Genomic DNA, 19,853 nt, shown 5'->3' on the forward strand with positions numbered 1-19,853 from the left:
AACGTACTGGCAATGATGGAAAAGTATAACAAAATGGGGAACGACTTCACGTGACAAATGAAGAAAGGGAACAGAAAATTGTTTGCTTTGCAAAAAACGTCTGCATTTTTATTTTCTTGCGGTGTATATTGTGTGCTTAATAACCATCAATATATGATTTCATTTCGATTCAGATAATATGTTTCTTGGAATTGGTATCTATTATCAATTTTATTTTCTGCTCTTCTCTTCAAACAAACCAATAAAAAATAGAGAAAAGTGTGTGTGTGTGTGTGTGTGTGTGTGTGTGTGTGTGTGTGTGTGTGTGGGTGTGGGTGTGGGTGTGGGTGTGGGGGGGGGTGTGGGGGGGGGTGTATCTAGTTTGTATCTATATTAAGTTAATCTTTGGTGTGTGTCTATTTGGTGTGTTTATCTTTATGGTGTATCTATATGGTGTGTAACTATGGTGTGTGTGCGTATCTATATGGTGTGCGTGTATATTGTGGCATCCCGCCCCGTAAACCTCGGCCCGGACCAGCCCGAGGGTTGGTCCTGGATGGCCGAGACCACCGTCACCCACCAGCTGGCGACGGAGAGCACCGACCGAACCCCAATCAGCGAGATTGAGGGACACCTGGCCGAAAGCCGAGGAGCCATTATAAAAGGAGCACGAGGACTGACATTTGGGGAACCAGGGACGTGAGCAAGGAAGAAGGTAGCGCTCTGTTCCGCGAGAGACGAGAGGCCCACGGAGGCCCACGGAGGCCCACGGAGGCCCACGGAGGCCCACGGAGGCCCACGGAGGCCCACGGAGGCCCACGGAGGCCCACGGAGGCCCACGGAGGCCCTAGAGACCGCGTTTACTTTGCTTGTCTCAGATGTACGCAATAAATGCTGTGATCGGCTTAAACCCTTGCTGCCAAGCGTGATTTGTACGTGGAACCCGGCAACATCGAGGACCGGGTTACCACAATATATATACATGGTTTGTGTGTGCATATGGTTTGTATCTATATGTTGTGTTTATCAAAATTGTGTGTGAATCTATATGTGTGTATCTGTGGTTTGTGCGTGCATATGGTGTGAATCTATAGTGTATTGTGTGTGTGTGTCTGTATGGTGTTTGTCTGTACTGTGTGTGTGTGTGTGTGTGTGTGTGTTTTAACGTGTGTGGTGGTAGGCGATGACTCCAGTTTAACCAGTGAATGAGTCTGGTCTCTTTTGATGAAAGCTTCCTTCTCACACACACACACACACACACACACACACACACACACACACACACACACACACAGTAAGGTGAATTGAATGAAGACTTTTAGTTTTGAAGTTTGAATCTAAATCAGTCAAATCAGACTCATCCCTTTAATTAAAATGGTCATTTAAGATCAAACACAGAGCTGATATAGCCTCTCACTGTTACTGCATTGAGTTTTACTAATTAACTCACCGCCCGCAGCTCGCCTGCCAGGTGTTTTTCTTAATTAGTTAATTGGTTGCATCTGGTGCGTTTCACTTAAAAGGGAACCGGGCAGTACATTTGTTTGTCTGTTTTTGAGGTCTGTTGTGACTTATTTAACATCTCTTCCAGTTTCACAGGTTAAAGACTTTTTGAAGTAAAGGAGCATCTCATCTGAACCTGATGTGAGTAGAACTGATGTGACTTGTATGTTGAATATAAATCACTGATAATGTGTGAAGGAAATCGGGGATTGTGGTGGTTTAACTCTTGTTTGAAATTTGGACCATGAGTAAACTGTTCCTTCCTTCAAAGGTCTATCATGGATTAACTGCAGTTCTGTGAGTATCTCAACTTAACCATGAAGCATAACTGCAAACTGTAAGTCATTAATTTCTCATTACTCTTGGGCACATTGATGTATTTTGGCTTCCTGGTGAGTTAACCTGTTACCTGAAGGTTGATCTGAGTAGTAAGATGTTTTATTGGTTCATGGGTTGCTTAGGTGTTTGGTTTATGTTGGTTTTAATGATTTGTTAATATGGTTGCAGGCTCCAAGTTATTGTTGTAAGCTGGAGTAATGGGTTGGGTTCTGATATCTTCAGTCTTCTTCATTCTACTCTCCTGAGCTCTGCATCTTCATCACATGAGTGTTGCTTTACTTTCACCCACACTTTATGAGGGTGTGGTCTCAGTGAGCGGAGGTGCATACTGGGGTACAGAGCTTTCTCGAGTCTACAGGTCTGTAGACACGCCCCCTCAGGGGAAACCGAGTGTTTGAGAAACTGTCGTGTCGTCAGTTACATGGACTGGAATGTTCTTAAAGATGGAGACAGGGATTCAGAAGGAGAAACACCAGGGGGAGATGAGGGGGCTCCTCATCTCAACGACTAAAACACAACTTCAGTCTGACACAGAGAACCATGGAACACATTCAACAGTCCCCTCCAGGCATCATGACTCCTCAGGAACAGTTTCATTTCCAAGAAGGTCTTATTTGGGGCCATCCCCATATGGATCCTGCTCCTCAAGAGCCACCCCCCTCCACTGGGTGGTCTTCTGAACAGATGATCTCCTTCCTGTCCTCAGGCTGACTAAAGCTGCACCGTTTGCATCTGTGAAGGCCCCTCATTCAGGAAACCACTCGACTACAAAGACATGACTTCAGAGATGTTGAATCAACCTGGGACACATCTTGGAGACGCCAAACATAATCCATCACCAATGTGGGATGCCACTGAAGAATGTTGTACATAATTTACGTCTCTGGAGACATTGGTTGTTCTGTTATGGGTGCCCTGGCAGGAGAGCTGGGGGGGGGGATGATGGAATGTTATTTGCTATGAGGTTTTTACTCTGCATGATTGTTTGGCCTTTTACGGCTCAGTGGTGTGTGTGTTTGGGTTTGACATGAGATGGAAGAAATTTTTGAGCATCGCTAGGGTTCTACTGTGTGTGTGTGTGTGTGTCTCCCACTCACACCTGGCATGGGGTTCTACGTGCCTGTCCTGGGTTCTATGTGTGTGTGTCCGGCTTGCTTTGACAGTGATAATGTTCATACGGGGGTCTGTGTGATTGGCTTGGGATATTGGAATGGTCAACTAAATCATACCTGATGGACGGCCACACGTTTACTTAAGGGCCTCCAGTAGACATGAAGAGCCCTGAGCGATGCTCCGGAGCGAGATCCAACACACTGGGCAGGAAGGAGAGTATCCAACTCAAGGCTAAAAGGATGCAAGCGGCGTGTTCAGATCAGTGACTTCAAACTAGGACCACACCAATCAGGATCAATGAAGGATGGACACCAAAAGGAATTCCACAAGGAGAGTCTGACGTTGGAAAGGGACCTGAATGGATATTCAAGATGACCTTCCGACCTGTAATGAGACGGCTCTTCCTACCTGGCTGGATTGATGGAGAGCCCTGTGGATCTTGTCTTGCTCTCTGTTGCACGTCTTCTCAGGCTGAACTGTAATTGTTTCAGACAGGACTAGCTGAACGATTGGTTCCCTTAAATCAGAACCAATCCGGGAACTCCAGCTAGTGCGCTCTTCGAGCTGAAGTTGTGCTCTTCATCTGAGGAGGTAAGGAAACCTTCACTGGGGCTTCAAGGTGTAAAGAGGAGAATGTTTCAAAGTGTTCCATGGTACTCTGATGAAGACCGTTGTTGTGTTCCACCTCCTGCGAGGAAGAATCCACACATCTTCCTCTTGGCCTTTCTCCTCTGAGAATCCTGGCAACATCTTGAAGGATATTCCAGCTCATGTAACTGATGTCACGACGGATTCTCAAACACTTGGTTTCTCCTGAGGGGCTTGTCTATGGAACTGAAGACTTCAGACAGCACTGTATCCCAGCATGCATCTCTGCTCACTCAGACCACACCCCCATGAGTAGGATGCAACACTCTAGTGATGGAGATGTCGAGTTTTATAAGTAACGAGGGAGCAGACTAAGGTCATTAGAACACAATGGAATTGTCAAGTTTGTAAATCTTTAAGCCATGAAGATGGTTGGATAGTTCAGGAATTGGGCTTCTTTTTATTATGGGCAGTCCTTTCACTCAGATGCCCACTTCCCACTGGAGCTGTACATGTGTTGGCTGGCTGGCATGATTTGCTGTTGGTGATGAGGCGGTCAGGGTGACGTTGCAGGGCTATGGTCGGCTCTCTGTGAGCTCAACGTTTAGATTTGCTCTGTATGGTTTGTACCCTGAATAATCTAGATAATTGTATAATGTAGACACGGTTTTGTAATGAATGATTCCCGGATTTTAGGTTTAAAGTTGTTGTGGACGTACATGGTAGTTTGGTTCTTCGTATGGTTTTGAGTGATATAACTTGTACACACTGGGTGCATAATAATGTAAAGGTACACTGAATAGTATTAATGACCAACAGCAACAAACAGATCTCCTCAAGGTAAGTCTGTTGGCTGTGTTTTAATGAAGACCATCGCTGGACTTCAGGATCTTCCTCCGTTCAGCTCAAGGTGAGGCGCTGGTTCGGTTTTTTCTTTGGTTGGTTCCGGCCGGAATGTTCGGATTCCAGTCGGACGGTTTGTGCTTCCCGCCGTGGAAGGTTCTGAGTGCGGTCACTTGATTTAGTCCCAATGGTTAGCATAGAACGTTGTAGTCTTGACGACCATAAGAAACCACCTGGCATTTAGTTTGACGGGAGTCCCCTGAGGGAATCTGGCGGAACGTTCTTGATTTATTTGAGTAACCTCAAGGCTTTGCCAACGGAATTTTTTTTCAGTCGGTTTCCATTGGGAATTGTTGCCCCCTATCTTACACAACTAAAGTTTGATATTAAATACATACTGAGTAGGGATGGGCACGAGTAGTAAATTCCAAACTCGAGTGATCGAAGGAATTCCTCGAGGATCAATCGAGTACTCGTTTAATCGAATCTATTTTTAGAATGCAACGCATCTGCAGCAGGAATAGGCCTAATGATGAACGGCAATATTACCAACCAAACATGGAATGCTTATTCTCAATCAATCCTAACCATTGCAAATAATTTAAAGCTGCAAATAAAACAGCAGCAAATGAACAAAAAAGTACTCAGCGTTGTGATCTTCGCTACATGTCCGGGATTACAGCGGTTTCTTGCGGCGGCGAAAATCGCAGACACACTCGGTTGCTGCGGGTCTGCTTTCCCGAACTCACCGTTGTGTTTCAGGAGCATATGTTGCCACATAGTACTCGTAGTACTCTGGTAGCTCGTTTTCGCTTGGCATATTTTACATTTTACCTTATGATCTCCTATTTCTGTAAAGTATTTCAATACTTCGCTGCGCTTTGCTCTGACCGCCATCTCGTAACTTTTTGAATTCTGCCGTTGTGCACACGGCACGGCACGCGTGTTTGATACATTTCATTTGCTTTGTGTGCATGGCACGCGCCAGTGGCCCCACACAGAAAATGTATACATTTGCTTCAGAAAACTTGTCTCCTTTTGTATATGCAAACTCGAGTTTGCCTGTCCATCAACCGAGTTCATTTGTAACGAGGAGTACTCGAGTAATCGATTCCTCACGCCCATCCCTAATACTGAGACGTACGTCGTACAATATGTTGATAATTTCCGATGGTTGCGCCGTGCTTTTAACCACGATGACGTTGCGGCACTCTCACTGCGTACAAAACAGCGTTCTACTTGCGGGCCCATTTTTGACATCGGGGAAGGCTGAAAATCATTTCAAGGTGGAAGATAATTTGACATTTCTTCAACGGAACCCAGCACCTGAATATGGCTGAGTATATTTGATTTAATATCGATACTGCTTAGTGTTCTTTGTTTCAGCTTTTGTACCTTCTAAATATCTGCTGTCATTAATTGCCACAGAAGTTAATCCCTACCCAATGGAATGACGTTAAACAACGACTTTGATGCAGAGTTACCAACTGGATAATATTAAAGCTAAAATAATGGCCGTCATTCCCACATGTTACAGTAGAAGATACTCTAGAACTGTACAAGGTTAAAAAGGTAACATGTTAGTTTGTCCCAAGGTGTCTGCACCCAGAGCAAGACCTCCACCTCCTCACCCAGAGCCAGACCTCCACCTCCAGTCAGAAGTCCTCCAGAACAGGTCAGTGCTCTGTGTGAGTGGTCTTCTCAGGTCAGTTTCGATGCATGGCCTGAACCACTTCTTTAAACTTGTGGACTGCTCTGTCTTCATTCCCAAAAACGGGATGCTCATGTCTGGTCTCAAGTCTTTTCTGGTCTTGAGTTATAAAATAATAGTTCAATTAATTGTGTAACTCGGTTTCAGATGAGTCCAATAAGTTTATTGTTGGGCAAATGCTGATATAAACCTGCTGCTGTAGCTCAAAGGCGAGGCTGAGAGGCTGGGGACCGGAGGCTTGTGGTGCCAGGGTGGACCGGAGACTGAGGCTGGAGACCAGGGGCCTGCAGCACCGGACCAGAGGGTAACCATCACCAAGCTCATCTGAAACACTAAAATCCACGGTAGTTTAGGTCTGGTTTTGATCATCTTATGACTTTAAATCTGTGCCAAGCTGTGAGTTAATTCATACGGGGGTTATGCAAGAGTCATATGAGCCATTAATGTTACTAGTGTTGCTACGACCGTAGTGGATGAATTGCTGAACGCGACAATCTACAGACGTTGTCTAATTTAAGTGTTTAAATTTGTCTTCCATTTTACAAGTGAACCTCAGATACAGGAGGTGGGGTGTGTTGTGTCCCAGGTGATTTACTGCTGAGACCAACTGTGTTTGAAACCAGACCAGGAATCCATGGCTGAAGGAGCTGATGGAGGAGCCGTGCTGAAGGCCCTGGGCTGGTGGAGGAGCTGGTGGAGGGCCTGCTTGGTGGAGGAGCTGGTGGAGGGCCTGCCTGGTGAATGACGTCTGTCGTTGGGTAGATGGAGCTTGACTCTGAAGTGATCATCACACTCACTGCCACTTCTCGTAGAATACTGCTACCACAAACTACCGGCGATTGTACCATATATACCAGACGACGACATCTGTTTTACCACATGTTGAAGCAAGACTTCCGCTGTTTGTTCCAGACCAGGACTCTCTCTGAGGAGAGCTGCTGGAGGAGCTGAGACGCTGGAGGAAGACTAGGAATCAACCAACAAGTATTCCTCGTAAGTTTGTATTTACTTACATGGTTGACTTAAAGGGCAAAATACAGCTGTGTTTTCTTACTAGAACGTGTTTCTGGAGCGGAGGCGAGCTGGTAGGGGAGCCGTGAATCTGGAGGATGACCATCACTCTACCAACAAGGATTGTAAGTTTGTATTAACCAAACAAACCTTAAAAATAAGACGAACTACATGTTTGTTACCACACTTCAGGGTGAGACTCGCGCTTTGTTCCAGACCAGGACTCTGGCTGAGGAGAGCTGATGAAGGAACCAAGACTCTGTAGGACGACATCACTCCACCAAACAGGATCCTCGTAAGTTTGCCTAAAATAAACAGTGGACTTGTTGTAACGCAGGATTAGTTTGTCCAGTACAAGTTACGGCATACTATTGTGGTTGTTTACCAGACAAACTATAGCTGCTACTTTGTTACGCGCCATTAGAGCCCAACTACTCCTGTGTTTGACCTTACATTTGAGACAAACTACTACTGTGCTTGTCACCTGATATTAGAGCAAACTACTCCTGTGTTTGTTACCTTGCATTGGAGCCCAACTACTCCTGTGTTTGTTACCTTACATTAGAGCCCAACTACTACTGTGTTTGTTACCTGATATTAGAGCCCAACTACTCCTGTGTTTGTTCCCTTACATTAGAGACAAACTACTACTGTGTTTGTTACCTTACATTAGAGACAAATTAAGTTTGTAACCAGACCAGGAATCTGGAGGACTGATGGAGAAGCCATACATCTGGAAGGCAAATCCTGAGGACCACCAGGACTCTACCATCAAGAATTCCTCATAAATGTGCATTATCTGGACATAGTGGACTAGGTAGGGGGTTGGGGGTTCAACTCTCAAACCAATGGTGCCGGGTTCAAGTCCTCAGAATACAGTGATGCGTCCTTGAGCAAGGCGCCCTAAAGCCTGCCTGCTCCTTAATGACTTGTCTTTGGTTCAGATAATGTTGCATCTTTTGAATATTGAACCTAATCATTGTCCTTGTTTGGTCCGGGCAGACACACCTGAGCTGAACCTCTCCTGATCCTGTTTGGTCGGGGGTAGACACACCTGAGCTAAACCCGCCCTGATCCTGACATCCTGCTGGTCCCGTCTCCTCAGTTCATCTGAGCCTCGTCCTCCAGAAGACCTGCTGAGCTCAGCAGTCTGAGGCTGATGGATCAATGACCTCCAGTAGGAGTGATCTTCTTGACCCCACATGTAACCGTGTGCTTCCACACGCCTTTCCCTCACGTCTGTCACTAACCTCACTACTTCACTAATCTCTACTGCTTCCTCTTTTCTTCCTTGTCTGTGGTTCAAACCTTTACACTGAAGGTGTGTCTTCCTGCCCTCAGAGGGTTTAGCGTTAGGGTTGAGAGTCAGGGTTTAGAGTCAGGGACAGAGCTGGTCAGGGAGGACTGCTTTTACACAAACCTCTTCACTTGCTTTTGGAATGGTGGTGACATTTTGAAAAGATTCATTTGGGAAAATGTTTTCCTCTGCTTTCCTTTACAAAATTGTATTCAACTTCTGTCAAGTGTTTTTGTTTATATATTAAAATCCCACATTGACTTCTACATGTTTGTTGCGGTTCATTTAATTGTCCTTAAACTTGGTTAATGTCAAGCTAAACTCCTGCAATACATTAACATACATGATTGTTATTCTGCAATGTTCACATAATCCATTTTGTAAAAATATGAAACCTCCATATTACTCCTAAATTCAAGCATATTCATGTATTTAACAATGTACATACTGCCCCGCAGGCCATTCTCTGCTACTACAACCCGTTCAATCCACCAACCCGTCTCACATCAATGTGCTATAGCCATGGGCGTCGATAAAGGGGGGACATGTCCCCCCCCACTATTTAAAATACGAATTTTGTCCCCACCACTTTTAAAAATGTGCAACCAATTGCGGCTGAAAAAATCCCCACATACTCGACCGAAATCGTAGAGTCTAAAATCATGCGATAGGCGCGCACGAAGCCATCATTTATTAGATAGGCCTACATAATAAACCGTTGGAACACACAAGACCGGAACCCATAGCAACGCCGGTAAACAAACCCCGAGAAGCCCAATCCAATCCCTATGAGAGCTCCCCGCGCTATGGCCATCCGGAGGCGCACTGAGCTTTTGGCCGTGATATTATATCTATGCAATTATATTATATACTATTATATATAGAGCTCCGAGTGTCGCAAACGGCAACAATCACTTTCTCCTCCATGCTGCAGTTCACCCCGGACTGCACTGCACTGAGTTTGACGGTTGAACGCTGATTGGCTGTTACGTTACACATGTCACTCAGTGGCTACGCTGTTGATTGGCTGTCATTACGCGAAATTCGTGTCAAAGTTGAAACATGTCAACTCGAGCGAATTTGTCGCGCCACAAATCCTCGTGAACACGCTCGCCTGTGCACGGGGAAAGTGTGGCGCGACAAATCAAAACTCGTCGCCGGTTTTCTCTCGTGGAAAATTCGCCCGATACGCGTCTATACGTTCACTTTGTATGGGATCCTGTCGCCCCATCGCGTTTGGTGTGAACGCACTGGAGAAGTTTCAAGACAGACAGCCAAAATTGATATTTTTATTCAGAAAATAGCCGGTTTGTGACACTGGATAACGATATGGATACATCATCTAGCCTGCATGTGGAGGGCCACATAAGGTAAGAAATTGGTTTACGTAAACTTTGCTGCTGGTTCTGTTTGCTCGTGATGACCTGGCCAAAGGTTACCCACGGTCCTAAGCGATTGTGATCTGATTCTGGTTGGTGCTCCAGCTAGTATGCATTGTATATATAGATTGCAGCTAGTAGCAACTACACAAGGTGCGATTGCTATGCCAATGTGGTTATAGTTGTTTTGTCTGATTGAGATATGTGACGACTTGGAGCCTGGTAGGCCTATCCTGACATGAATATGTTCTCGCATAACCTGTGTGATCATCCTATACTGTAGGGGATTTTGTTTGCGGGCAATTTGCTTATGCTGTTGTAACGAGTGAAGTCTACATTGGTCCTTCGCAAGTGTTTACTGGTGGTCAGGATTTGGCAGATGCAATTCTCCTCTGGGTGCTTTTTTTTTTATTTTATTTTTTAATGCAGCATAATATATGCTACCAGCAGCCCTTGCTCGTCTTCAAAAGGCTGATGCTCAGTACCTCGTTTCATTTCGTACCCCCTTTACAGTCTGGCATTGTTTGTCTGGTAAACTTTGTTGATGTCAAGATAAGTGTTAAATTGCCAACACTTTTCTTTGTCCGGTGTGTATTAGTATTACATATCCCGAGCTAATACCCTGGTGTTTCCAACGCCGTTTTTGCAAAACAAGCCAAAACACAAACTGTGGTTTTCAACTTTTATTGTTTGAATAGGATTTTCAACACCTGACAATACACTGTAGAGCATATTGTAATGCAGCGTTGAATGGATGAATAGCTTACATAAGGGTACCCAGCACTTTTCAAACCACACTCAAGCTTATGGTTATTGTCCCCACCACTTATTCAAACAAACTGACGCCCTTGGCTATAGCTACGTTGGTTCAAATGGAAAATGTAGTTTGGTGTGAGACTGTTGTCCAGCAGAGGGAGCTGTCATACACCTTAATTATACAGAAATGTCTGTGTATTTACATTTTAAAATGTTCATGGGCTGGTCTAGTTTGTCTGCAAATAACTCTGCCTCCAGCAACAGGATTGAGCGAAACATATGAAGTGAAGGAAATAAAAGCCCAGTTCACCAGATCTGAGGTCAGCTGCGGTCAGATTTTGGATCATGAATGTATTGAGCTCGGAGGAGGACGGCAGGTCACGTGTTTACCTGGTCGATTAGGCCCTGAACGCAGACCCTGAACCCAGACATCCTAATCACAGACCCTGTGTTTAATTAGCCCCGAATATAATTTTTATGTTAAAAAAATAAATAAAAAGTAAAAAGTAAAAAGTACTAGCCTAGTCTAGATAGTCATTCTGGCAAGAGAATTAACAGTTTAAAAACGTAACCTTTTTACCACCTCAAGTGAATTAACCTATCCTATCCCCAGTCAGATGTGTGTGTAAAGTCTGTCTCACTTGTATTAATTTTAGACATTTGGGGATATGCAGCACAGCAGTCAGGTAGCTATTTTAAGCTATAATAAACTGCGCATTTAGTTTATTTAGGTGAAGCATTATGATTTTTTTTTCATGCAAAATAAAGCATAGAAATCATTTTGGCATTTTCATTTTCCGTCTGGGCTAGGCTAGGCCACGGATGTTTATGAAACCTAGAAAGACCCCTGGCTTAAGGAGTGGACCCATCAAAAACTCATTTCACAAATGCATGTTTTTGCAATCACAATTAGGTTGTTTCAGTAATTAGCCTGTGACGTCAGTCGGGGTGGCAAGTGGAATCACGTGACAGTACGTGACAGACGTGTGATGTCCCATGTCCTACAAGCCGCAGCGAGACATTATAGCACCATCTCGGTCTAATTCCTCATTTTATGTGTTAACAGTTTAATAAAAAATGGATATTGTAATGAATTGCCCTAGTGCTGGATAGTCTTTGAGTGTGTTTTCGTGTGTCAACCATGTAATGGATAAAGGTTAAAGAAAATAGTTTTAGGAATAGTGAGTATGTTGTGTTTAATATTATTATGTTATTTCTCAGCAGTAAAGTTTTGAACTCGAAGATTTAGAACCTCACCAGAAATGTTCTTTTGGAATAACACTCAAATATGTTCTTCCTGCTCTAAGGAGGGAGAGAATACTAAAGACGCTTTACAGACATAAATTAGTGAAGGGTGAGGACACGGTCCATCCACTAGATGGCGTTGTTACAACGACTCCAAGGTTTTCCAAGAATCACCCCTATCTGACGCGAACCAACTCTGATCGGAGCTGCACACACTCTTCAAAACAAAACAGAATCAAAGCGACCTCACCAACATTACAGTCACTTGGATGTAGGATTTAGGCGTCATTTGAGGCGTCATACGTTTGCATTACGGTTGTGAATAAGGGAATGGCACTCACCTAATGAAACTTTTCCCCTTCGAGGCAATGGTTAGGGTGAGTGTAATGAAAGCGTGTGTGTCTACCTGGGTTTAAGGATGGCGCTAATAGGGAAAATTAACTGCGTTTTGGTATTGGCATGTTGCGCTGCGTTAACGTTTGGCGACCCAACCACCTGCGATGAAGTTCGCAAAGTTTTCCAGCTCAAGCAAATAGGACCTGTGAAATTAGTCCCCTCAAGCCCAAGAACAGGTATGTTTAAGTTTTGTTTTGATGAAAGAAACACCACTTAATTTAATGCTTTTTGTATCGGTAGTCTGCTTGCACCCATGGGGAATCTTTTGATAAAAACATTTTTATTCGTCTTATATTCCACAGACACGATAAGTGAAGATCAGTGGTAATACAATCAAATTGTCTGTAGGGCCTACACCAGAGCGATATCGAGGTTGTGTTTATTTTCCTTATTTCAACCAATCCAAAAAAATGATATTCCGAAACAAAATCTTGGAAGTCAAGTGTTGTGGGTGATAAATATCAGTAATATCATAAATATTAGTGCAGTTTTGCAGGCAAAGCTGTATCTCGTGTACCTGGACGTGCGTGGACAGCTTTGTTGACCTACCTGCTGAGGTGGGGTCATTATTGTGTTGCTTAATGATCTTTATGATGTTTGAAACGGACAACATCACGTGGTGGAACCGCCATAAAACAGAATGGATCAAAAAATGTATAGACTTACTGTCCATTATAAAAGTACAGATATACAGGGAACGTGCCACAATAAACCATGTTATTCTGAAGAGTCAAAATGAAGTATGTTAATTTATAATCGTTATGTAAATATACTTAATTTATCATAACCTTTTACATAGTCTTATAAAAAATGAAATAAATGCACTTATGTTATCCATTCCTTTTGCATCGGGGTAGGCCATTGTCTACTCTTCGCCATCTTTAAAACATGTCTTCATGTGCCTTGATTCCCTCCTCTGATTAACGTGCATGTAATTGGTTTAAATCATGCGTGGGTCCAGTAATATTCTACGAGTAATCCTTCTTAATCCTCCCGTCAGTAGCCAACACCTCGTCTTCCAAAGCGCAGGCTTCTGTCTGAAACTACAACCCCTGACTTGGCCGCCAGCCCTAAACTGGGTCCTGAGTACCGGAGCACTTTAACTCAAGAACTGTACTTGTGTCAAGTACTTTGAGTTTATTTGTGCCAATATACTTGTACTTAACGTGTGGCAAGTACTTGTACTGTTCTTGTCAAGTACTTGTACTGTTCTTGTCAAGTACTTGAACTTTACGTGTACCAAAGTACTGCCATTTTTGCCGACGTTATGCTTTAACTCCTTTCCAAAAGACAGCAGATGTTTTTACTTGAAATCATGTTGCCTAATATTGTTAGAAAAAGGGAAGCTGAGGACACAAGGTACGCTGGGTTTGTTCATCTGTTGAACTTCTTTGTTCAGTTTGATATCGTGGACGATAAGGGACAATTCAATCGGACATCACTGGTCCATTGTAGCTTGAAGAACAGGTTTATTCTCCAAAAATCGACTGTATTAAACACATTTATCTGATGCTTTTATCCAAAACGACTTAAGAGCATTCAACCATGAATATATAACCCCAAAAGTGCTACTTAATTTTATAAACAAGACATAGAAACAAAACAAAGAAACAAGACAACACATAGACAAGACAATAACAGGAATTATTTTATGGCCATGAATTCTAACTTTTTCTGACACCTTATCCATGGTGACTGACAGATTCATCTTTAGGGAGCAGGTTGGGGTTAGGGGGCGTCTTGCTCAAGGATGCCAAGACCACTGTGGACATTCCAGGCTTGAACCCGGAACCTCTCAGCTGTGCGTGGACACTCCAACCACCAGAACCATCCTGCCCTCCAACTAGATCTAGTAGGCTCAATAAAACCAACTGCGAGCTTTCAGAGACCCACACCAGGGGGTCCTTATTCCACGTCCGCTCCCGCTCAGGAGCAGTGGATGCTGGGCAATCACCCAGCGGGAGGTCTATCTCTGCACCCAGAAGCCGGCTACTGGCGCTGGGCTGAGGAAGACTGGGGGAAGTATTTAGGTTAAGAAAGCGCTACCCACTGTGCTCTCATGTCCTCTTATCTGGAAGGGCTGGCATTCCTCAAGCTGCGCTCATCGCCTAGCGGTGATAGTGGTTAGCAGTAGCTGGCCCCCCCGCTGGTGCTAACAGGCCTTCAGATTCTGCCTCAACATGTTGTGGAGCCAGTTTGCACACACACACGCACACGCACACGCACACGCACATCTTAAAGATGATTAGTTTCACCCCGTCTGCTCAGAATTCTCTCAGTGTGGTGGAAAGTATGAGAAGGCGATCAGGTTTTGGCTCAAGATGTCTTCTGACAAGTGGACACGACGTGTTGAGGCCTGTAGCTTGCACACTACTACGAGATATTCTATAGCTCTCATAGATTCTGAGGTAAAACACACGCATTTCTTTACTACATTTAATATCCACAGTAATACATCATGTCTAAGATCATTTTGGCGAAGATACAAAAATCACTGAATTGTAGTCCTACCGAAATCCTCTCCACCTCGGGTAAGAGGACTGACTATCTGACCAACCCTCTCTTAAAGGGGCCAGGACCAAGAGGTACTGGGTAAGATCCCCAATGTCTGCCGCCTACCTTGGGAAAGATGCCCTAACCACTACTTTCTCCTTCATAAGCTGTTTCTGAATCCACTGTAAGTTCCCCTCTTTAAAAGCATCTACTGGATGACTAGCAATTGCTTAAGTCTAACACAGTATTCACAGTGGCTCTTTCTCCCATACTTGAATGTATTCCTTAGTCAAACTGCATATTATTATGATATATATGTTATTGTAATGTTATAGTGCTGAGTCGAACTTCATATTATAGTTTATATATCTATATATATATTACTACTATAATAGCAGGCTTGTCGCACCAGTTACTCAAGTTACTCATGTGCGCATGTGCCAAGCAGGCTGCAGCTCACACACACACACAGCACGCGCAAACGCATACATACACTGCAAGCACGCACATACACACCGCATGCACACACTGCACACATGCGCACGAACATACACGGAAACGCACACACACGCGTGCACACACCGCATGTCGAGACAAAGACAGCGACATACTCGCCAAGCTAAGACCTTATGCTCTTAAACATAACGGCTCTGACGTCGACAAACTCTCCCAGGTAACACGTACTGTCTATAGACTGTAGAAATTGCGATAAAATAAGGGAAGGGACAATTTCTGACCTCGACAAGCAACTGCGGGTCGTTCATTTTGTCATATGAAAAACGTTAAATTCAAACATCGCACCGACCGGCATATCAATACATAAGTGACGTGATCTTAAAGAGACAGTGTCTCTATAACACAGAACGAAAACATGTCAATAACATAGTATGGTGAATTAGTCTATAGAGTCCACCACAAGACTACACTTTGTTGCTCAAATTTAATATTACCCTCCTCCTTGTGCCTCCCGAAATGTCTTTACACTTTGTTGATCAAACTTAATATTACTCTCCCACTTTAGCCTCCCCAAACGTCTTGCGATATTGATGTCCCCCCTCCCCCCTGTGGACTGTTTTAGTTGTTTTATGTGGTTTTTTCTTATGTTTTGTGTATGCTATGCAGGACTGTAGGCTACTGCTGCTTTCTTGGCCAGGACACTGGAAGAGATGTTTATCTCAATGATGATTATTATTTTCAACTAACCAATTGTAGTTGCCTTGCATTCTCTTCAGCCCTGAATAAAACTAAAAGCTTTTTAATAATTGATTTGCATGCATAGTATACTACACTTTCAATTGAACAATTACCCCTGTTATCATAAAATGACTAATTTTATAATGTTTCTATCAGGGCTGTCAAGCGATTAAAAAAATGAATCTAATTAATTACAGGCTCTAATTAATTACAGGTGATTAATTAATCAAAATTAATCGCATACTTACATTTTCCGAGAAAGTATTTAAAAAAAACAATAGGGATCCAACCTGTTGGCTTGGACCCCTAATAATTAAATTCAAGTAAATTATGGCAGATGAGTGATTCAATGAATAATATACATAATAGACTTTAAAGTTCAATGTCTCTTTTATTGAAAACATGTCTTTCATTAACATACGGTGCATTTTAAGATCAAATTAATTAGCTGCTAGCGCCAGCTTCAGGGGCTGTGGCAGCTCATACCTGCGAGCTTGCCGCCAAATGTTTTGCGTTGAGGTGATATTTAAGGGTTGATGAACTCCGGTGATAGGAAAATTCCTTACTACAGAGATTGCAGATAACGGTGTTTTTTACTTGAAATCATAAGTAAGGTGTTGCTATCTACAGTTCCGTCTGGGAGTTGTTTAAACTTGAATTTTCCGTTCACGGGCCGAGCAGCGTCTTCTCGTCTGCCTCCATTTTGTTCCAATGTAAATGACGCACCGGGTCAAAGGGCACTATAGAAATGCGATTAATCAGCGTTAACTTTTTTAACGCGTTATTTTTTCTGTGATTAATGAATCAAAATGAATGCGTTAATTTGACAGCCCTAGTTATTATGCAATCAAATGCTCACACACTAGCTGCTTTCAGACACATGTGTAAGTCCTGATATTCTCCTGATGGGCCGTATGTGTGAACAACATATCCTGACATTTGTACCCTGAAAAATCTCCTGAATAACACTACCCTTGAGGTAGTATTTTCTCCGTAAGAAATGTAAATTACCGTATATGTGAATGTGGAGTAGAAAGTCTGTATTTCTCCACTTCAGTGGGCGTGTTGATTCTTCATGTCATTGAGTGGCCCCCTAAATGATAATCAGCCTGTTGCCTTTTGTTCGCTGAATGGTTAAAAAATATTTAAATGTTTGCAAACTTTTAAGAGTCACATGTGGTCAACGAATGTTATACCATGTAAAATTATAGGCAAAATGTTATTATATTATGTGCTTAGAAATTTGTTACATTATTGACTGGGGTTTTCACATTATTGCTATAGGTTTAATTACAACTAGAGGTTGAGAAAACTCTAGTATATTATAAAAATGTCAATTCTAACCCTAACCCTTTGTTTTACTCCCCCAAATCCTGTCATGTTTAGCTCAATGTGATGTCACTTCTTGACACCTCTCTTCTCCATCCTCTCCCAGCGTCCGGACTCCAGGTGTGTGTGTCCAGGAACCATACCTGCTGCACTAGGAAGATGGAGGAGCGCTACCAGCTGTCAGCCCGCCAGGACCTCCTCACCCTCCTCCACACTACCAGCTCCTCTCTGCGCCTCCTCCTCTCCCGCCACCTCAACGCCTTCCAAGGTCTGGGTGCTAGTGTGCGTGTGTGTGTATGGCAGTTTGTGTGTTTGTCTTTGCGTGTGTAGGTATACGTGTGTTCTTGGTAGTCTGTGTGTGTGTTTGCCATTTTTCGTGTTTTTTCTCCAAAGATTGTGTGTTTGTGTGTTTTTGTGTAAAGATGTGTGTGTTGTTGGTGTGTGTTTATGGATGTTTGGATGTGCGTTAGTGTGTATAGATGTGTGTGTTCTTGTTAGACGGTGTGTGTGTGTGTATGTCCGTGTCAAAGTGCAGTGCACTTCACTTTTCAAAGAAAAAAAACAGATAATATTTTTCAGTAGAAGGTTGGGTGTTTATGTGTATAATTGCATGGGATGTAATGTGTGTGTGTGTGTGTGTGTGTGAGTGCTCATGTTTCTAAGCATGTGCGGTGGGTTTGGAGTGTGTGTGGGTTGTGTGTGTGTACACGCTGTAGAGTAAACAGTGGTGCGACCTTCCTCCCACGAAGACCAGCTAATGGTTAGCTCCTGTCTATAGCAGTCTATTGCCCAGTTTACGGTCACTTTTGTGGAACTGAAATGTATTGGAAACCATGACTAAGCAGCCCAAGCAGGCCGCCTGTCTATCTGACAACGTGTTGTTTGACCTACATGGAGGCGAGGTGCGTATAATCTACGGCGAGGGCCTATGGGATTGAACTAGCAACCCTCCAGGTTCCAAGTGTTGTTCCATCCTCTGTGTATCATGTGTTCCTCGCTGCTGCCCAGCTCGTAAGCACTACTGAAGATATTCAGCCAAACCCCTTCCCTCTTGTTTGGGTTCTTCTTGTCTGTTTGCGTGGCTGGGTCTGTGTGCCCTCGTCATCCCCTGCCAGGCGTTTTGATCTCAGACCCTAACAATGGTAATCTCAGGTAATCAGGACGGCGACCCGCATCGCCATGACAACTTGTTAAGATGTTGAGACCTTGCCCTCCTTATCCCCAAGAGAGAGAGAGAGAGAGAGAGAGAGAGAGAGAGAGAGAGAGAGAGAGAGAGAGAGAGAGAGAGAGAGAGAGAGAGAGAGAGAGAGAGAGAGAGAGAGAGAGAGAGAGAGAGAGAGAGAGAGAGAGAGAGAGAGAGAGAGAGAGAGAGAGAGAGAGAGAGAGAGAGAGAGAGAGAGAGAGAGAGAGAGAGAGAGAGGCAGGCAGGCCAAGACTTGTCTCTCCTGTCTACGTGATCCCTGTGCCTGCATCCAGCGAGCAGCTATCGGCTATTCCGTACGCAGACGAAGCAAACGGTTTTGGAGAGACGCAGAGTCGTAGGACTTATAATGAACTGTCTGAGGCGTATCATTAAGTCAAATTCACTTTAACGACCTCTCTTTCTCTATCTTGATCTCTCACTCCCTGTCCTGATCTCTTCCTCAGTCACCCTCGATCTCTGTCTCTAACCTGCTTCCTCTCTCAGTCTATCTATCTCCCTCCCTTTCTCTCTCTCTCTCCCCCTCTCTCTCTGTCTCTCCCTCTATCTCTGCCTGGGCCTAAAGATATCCCACCATGCCGTGGTGTTGGGGGGGTTAGCAGGCTGAACCCAGTGTTTTGGCTGTGGTTTCAGACACTAAATCTGCTGAGTCAGTTTGGCCCTCCTGAACCCCTGGGCACGCTACAATGACAGGCCACACTCTTTAAATATCTAAAAGTGTGTATTTCACTGCCTCCACCACCCGGTGAAGGGCTGTGGGGAGGCTGGCGGCTACAGTGGCTGCTAGCAGCTACTGCGAACACTAAAGTATGAAGGGAACTCGGAAAGACTGCCAGTACGCATTCCTGCCAAACCAAACGCACCTCCTCTTCCTCCTCCTCCTCTTCCTCCCCCTCCCCCTCTTCCTTCTTCTCCTCCTGGTGTCCACTTTTATTGCAGAAAAATGCATATGCAAGAAAGCTTGCACGTAAATGGGCACACACACACACACACACACACACACATGCATAGTTTTCATGTCATGTGTGATGGAGGAGGAGGTGAGGAGGGGGACGGAGGAGGAGGAAGAGGAGGACAAGGAAGAAGATGAGGGGGTGGGAGGAGGAACTGGAGGGAGGAAGGGGGAGCAGGAGGGGAGGAGGATGATGAGTAGGGGTAGGAAGAGGGTATTTTGACGGTCCTCTCCCACGGGGTGCGCGGGTAGCGCTGCTCTGTTTCCATGGACATGGGACAAACCACCCCCAAGCCAGGCCCCCCTGAACGATGGAGACAGAACGGACAAAGGGAGCTCATAAGCTGGGGAGCGTAAAAGATGTCCTCTCCAATGATGACCTCCGACCCCTATCCGTCTTCTTCGAATGTGCAGTCTCTATGGCGGGAGAAGAGTCATCTGGTTGGTTAGTGGGAGAGCGAGGGAGGCAGGAGACAATTTATCTACAAGCAACAATTAACAAGCAAAGTGCTCGGTCTCCCAAG

General features: G+C 44.3%; 1 protein-coding gene and 2 long non-coding RNA genes across 5 annotated transcripts in view; 2 read left to right on the forward strand and 1 right to left on the reverse strand.

The window, feature by feature from the left end:
- LOC132471675 (uncharacterized) overlaps positions 1–3,723 on the reverse strand; it is an 89,692-nt gene extending 85,969 nt beyond the window's left edge. Inside the window, exon 1 of the long non-coding RNA XR_009528882.1 lies at positions 3,620–3,723. This is a non-coding gene — a long non-coding RNA (uncharacterized LOC132471675). The remainder of the gene's footprint in view (positions 1–3,619) is intronic.
- Positions 3,724–5,948: 2,225 nt separating this feature from the next.
- On the forward strand, positions 5,949–8,652 carry LOC132471676 (uncharacterized). 3 transcript variants are annotated; one of them, XR_009528885.1, is made up of 6 exons: positions 5,949–6,040; positions 6,279–6,380; positions 6,700–7,069; positions 7,134–7,212; positions 7,280–7,904; positions 8,090–8,652. It is a non-coding gene; the product is annotated as an uncharacterized LOC132471676 (long non-coding RNA). The 3 variants fall into 3 exon arrangements; XR_009528887.1 differs by having other exon boundaries at positions 7,304–7,904; XR_009528886.1 differs by having other exon boundaries at positions 5,968–6,070.
- A 3,307-nt stretch (positions 8,653–11,959) lies between these two features.
- LOC132471863 (glypican-5-like) overlaps positions 11,960–19,853 on the forward strand; it is a 121,707-nt gene continuing 113,813 nt past the window's right edge. Inside the window, exons 1-2 of the mRNA XM_060071186.1 lie at positions 11,960–12,336; positions 17,283–17,444. Of these exons, the coding sequence (XP_059927169.1) occupies positions 12,183–12,336; positions 17,283–17,444 (316 nt within the window). The 5' untranslated portion in view covers positions 11,960–12,182. The remainder of the gene's footprint in view (positions 12,337–17,282; positions 17,445–19,853) is intronic.

This window comes from Gadus macrocephalus, chromosome 14, assembly GCF_031168955.1.
Source record: "Gadus macrocephalus chromosome 14, ASM3116895v1".
Classification (NCBI taxonomy): domain Eukaryota; kingdom Metazoa; phylum Chordata; class Actinopteri; order Gadiformes; family Gadidae; genus Gadus; species Gadus macrocephalus.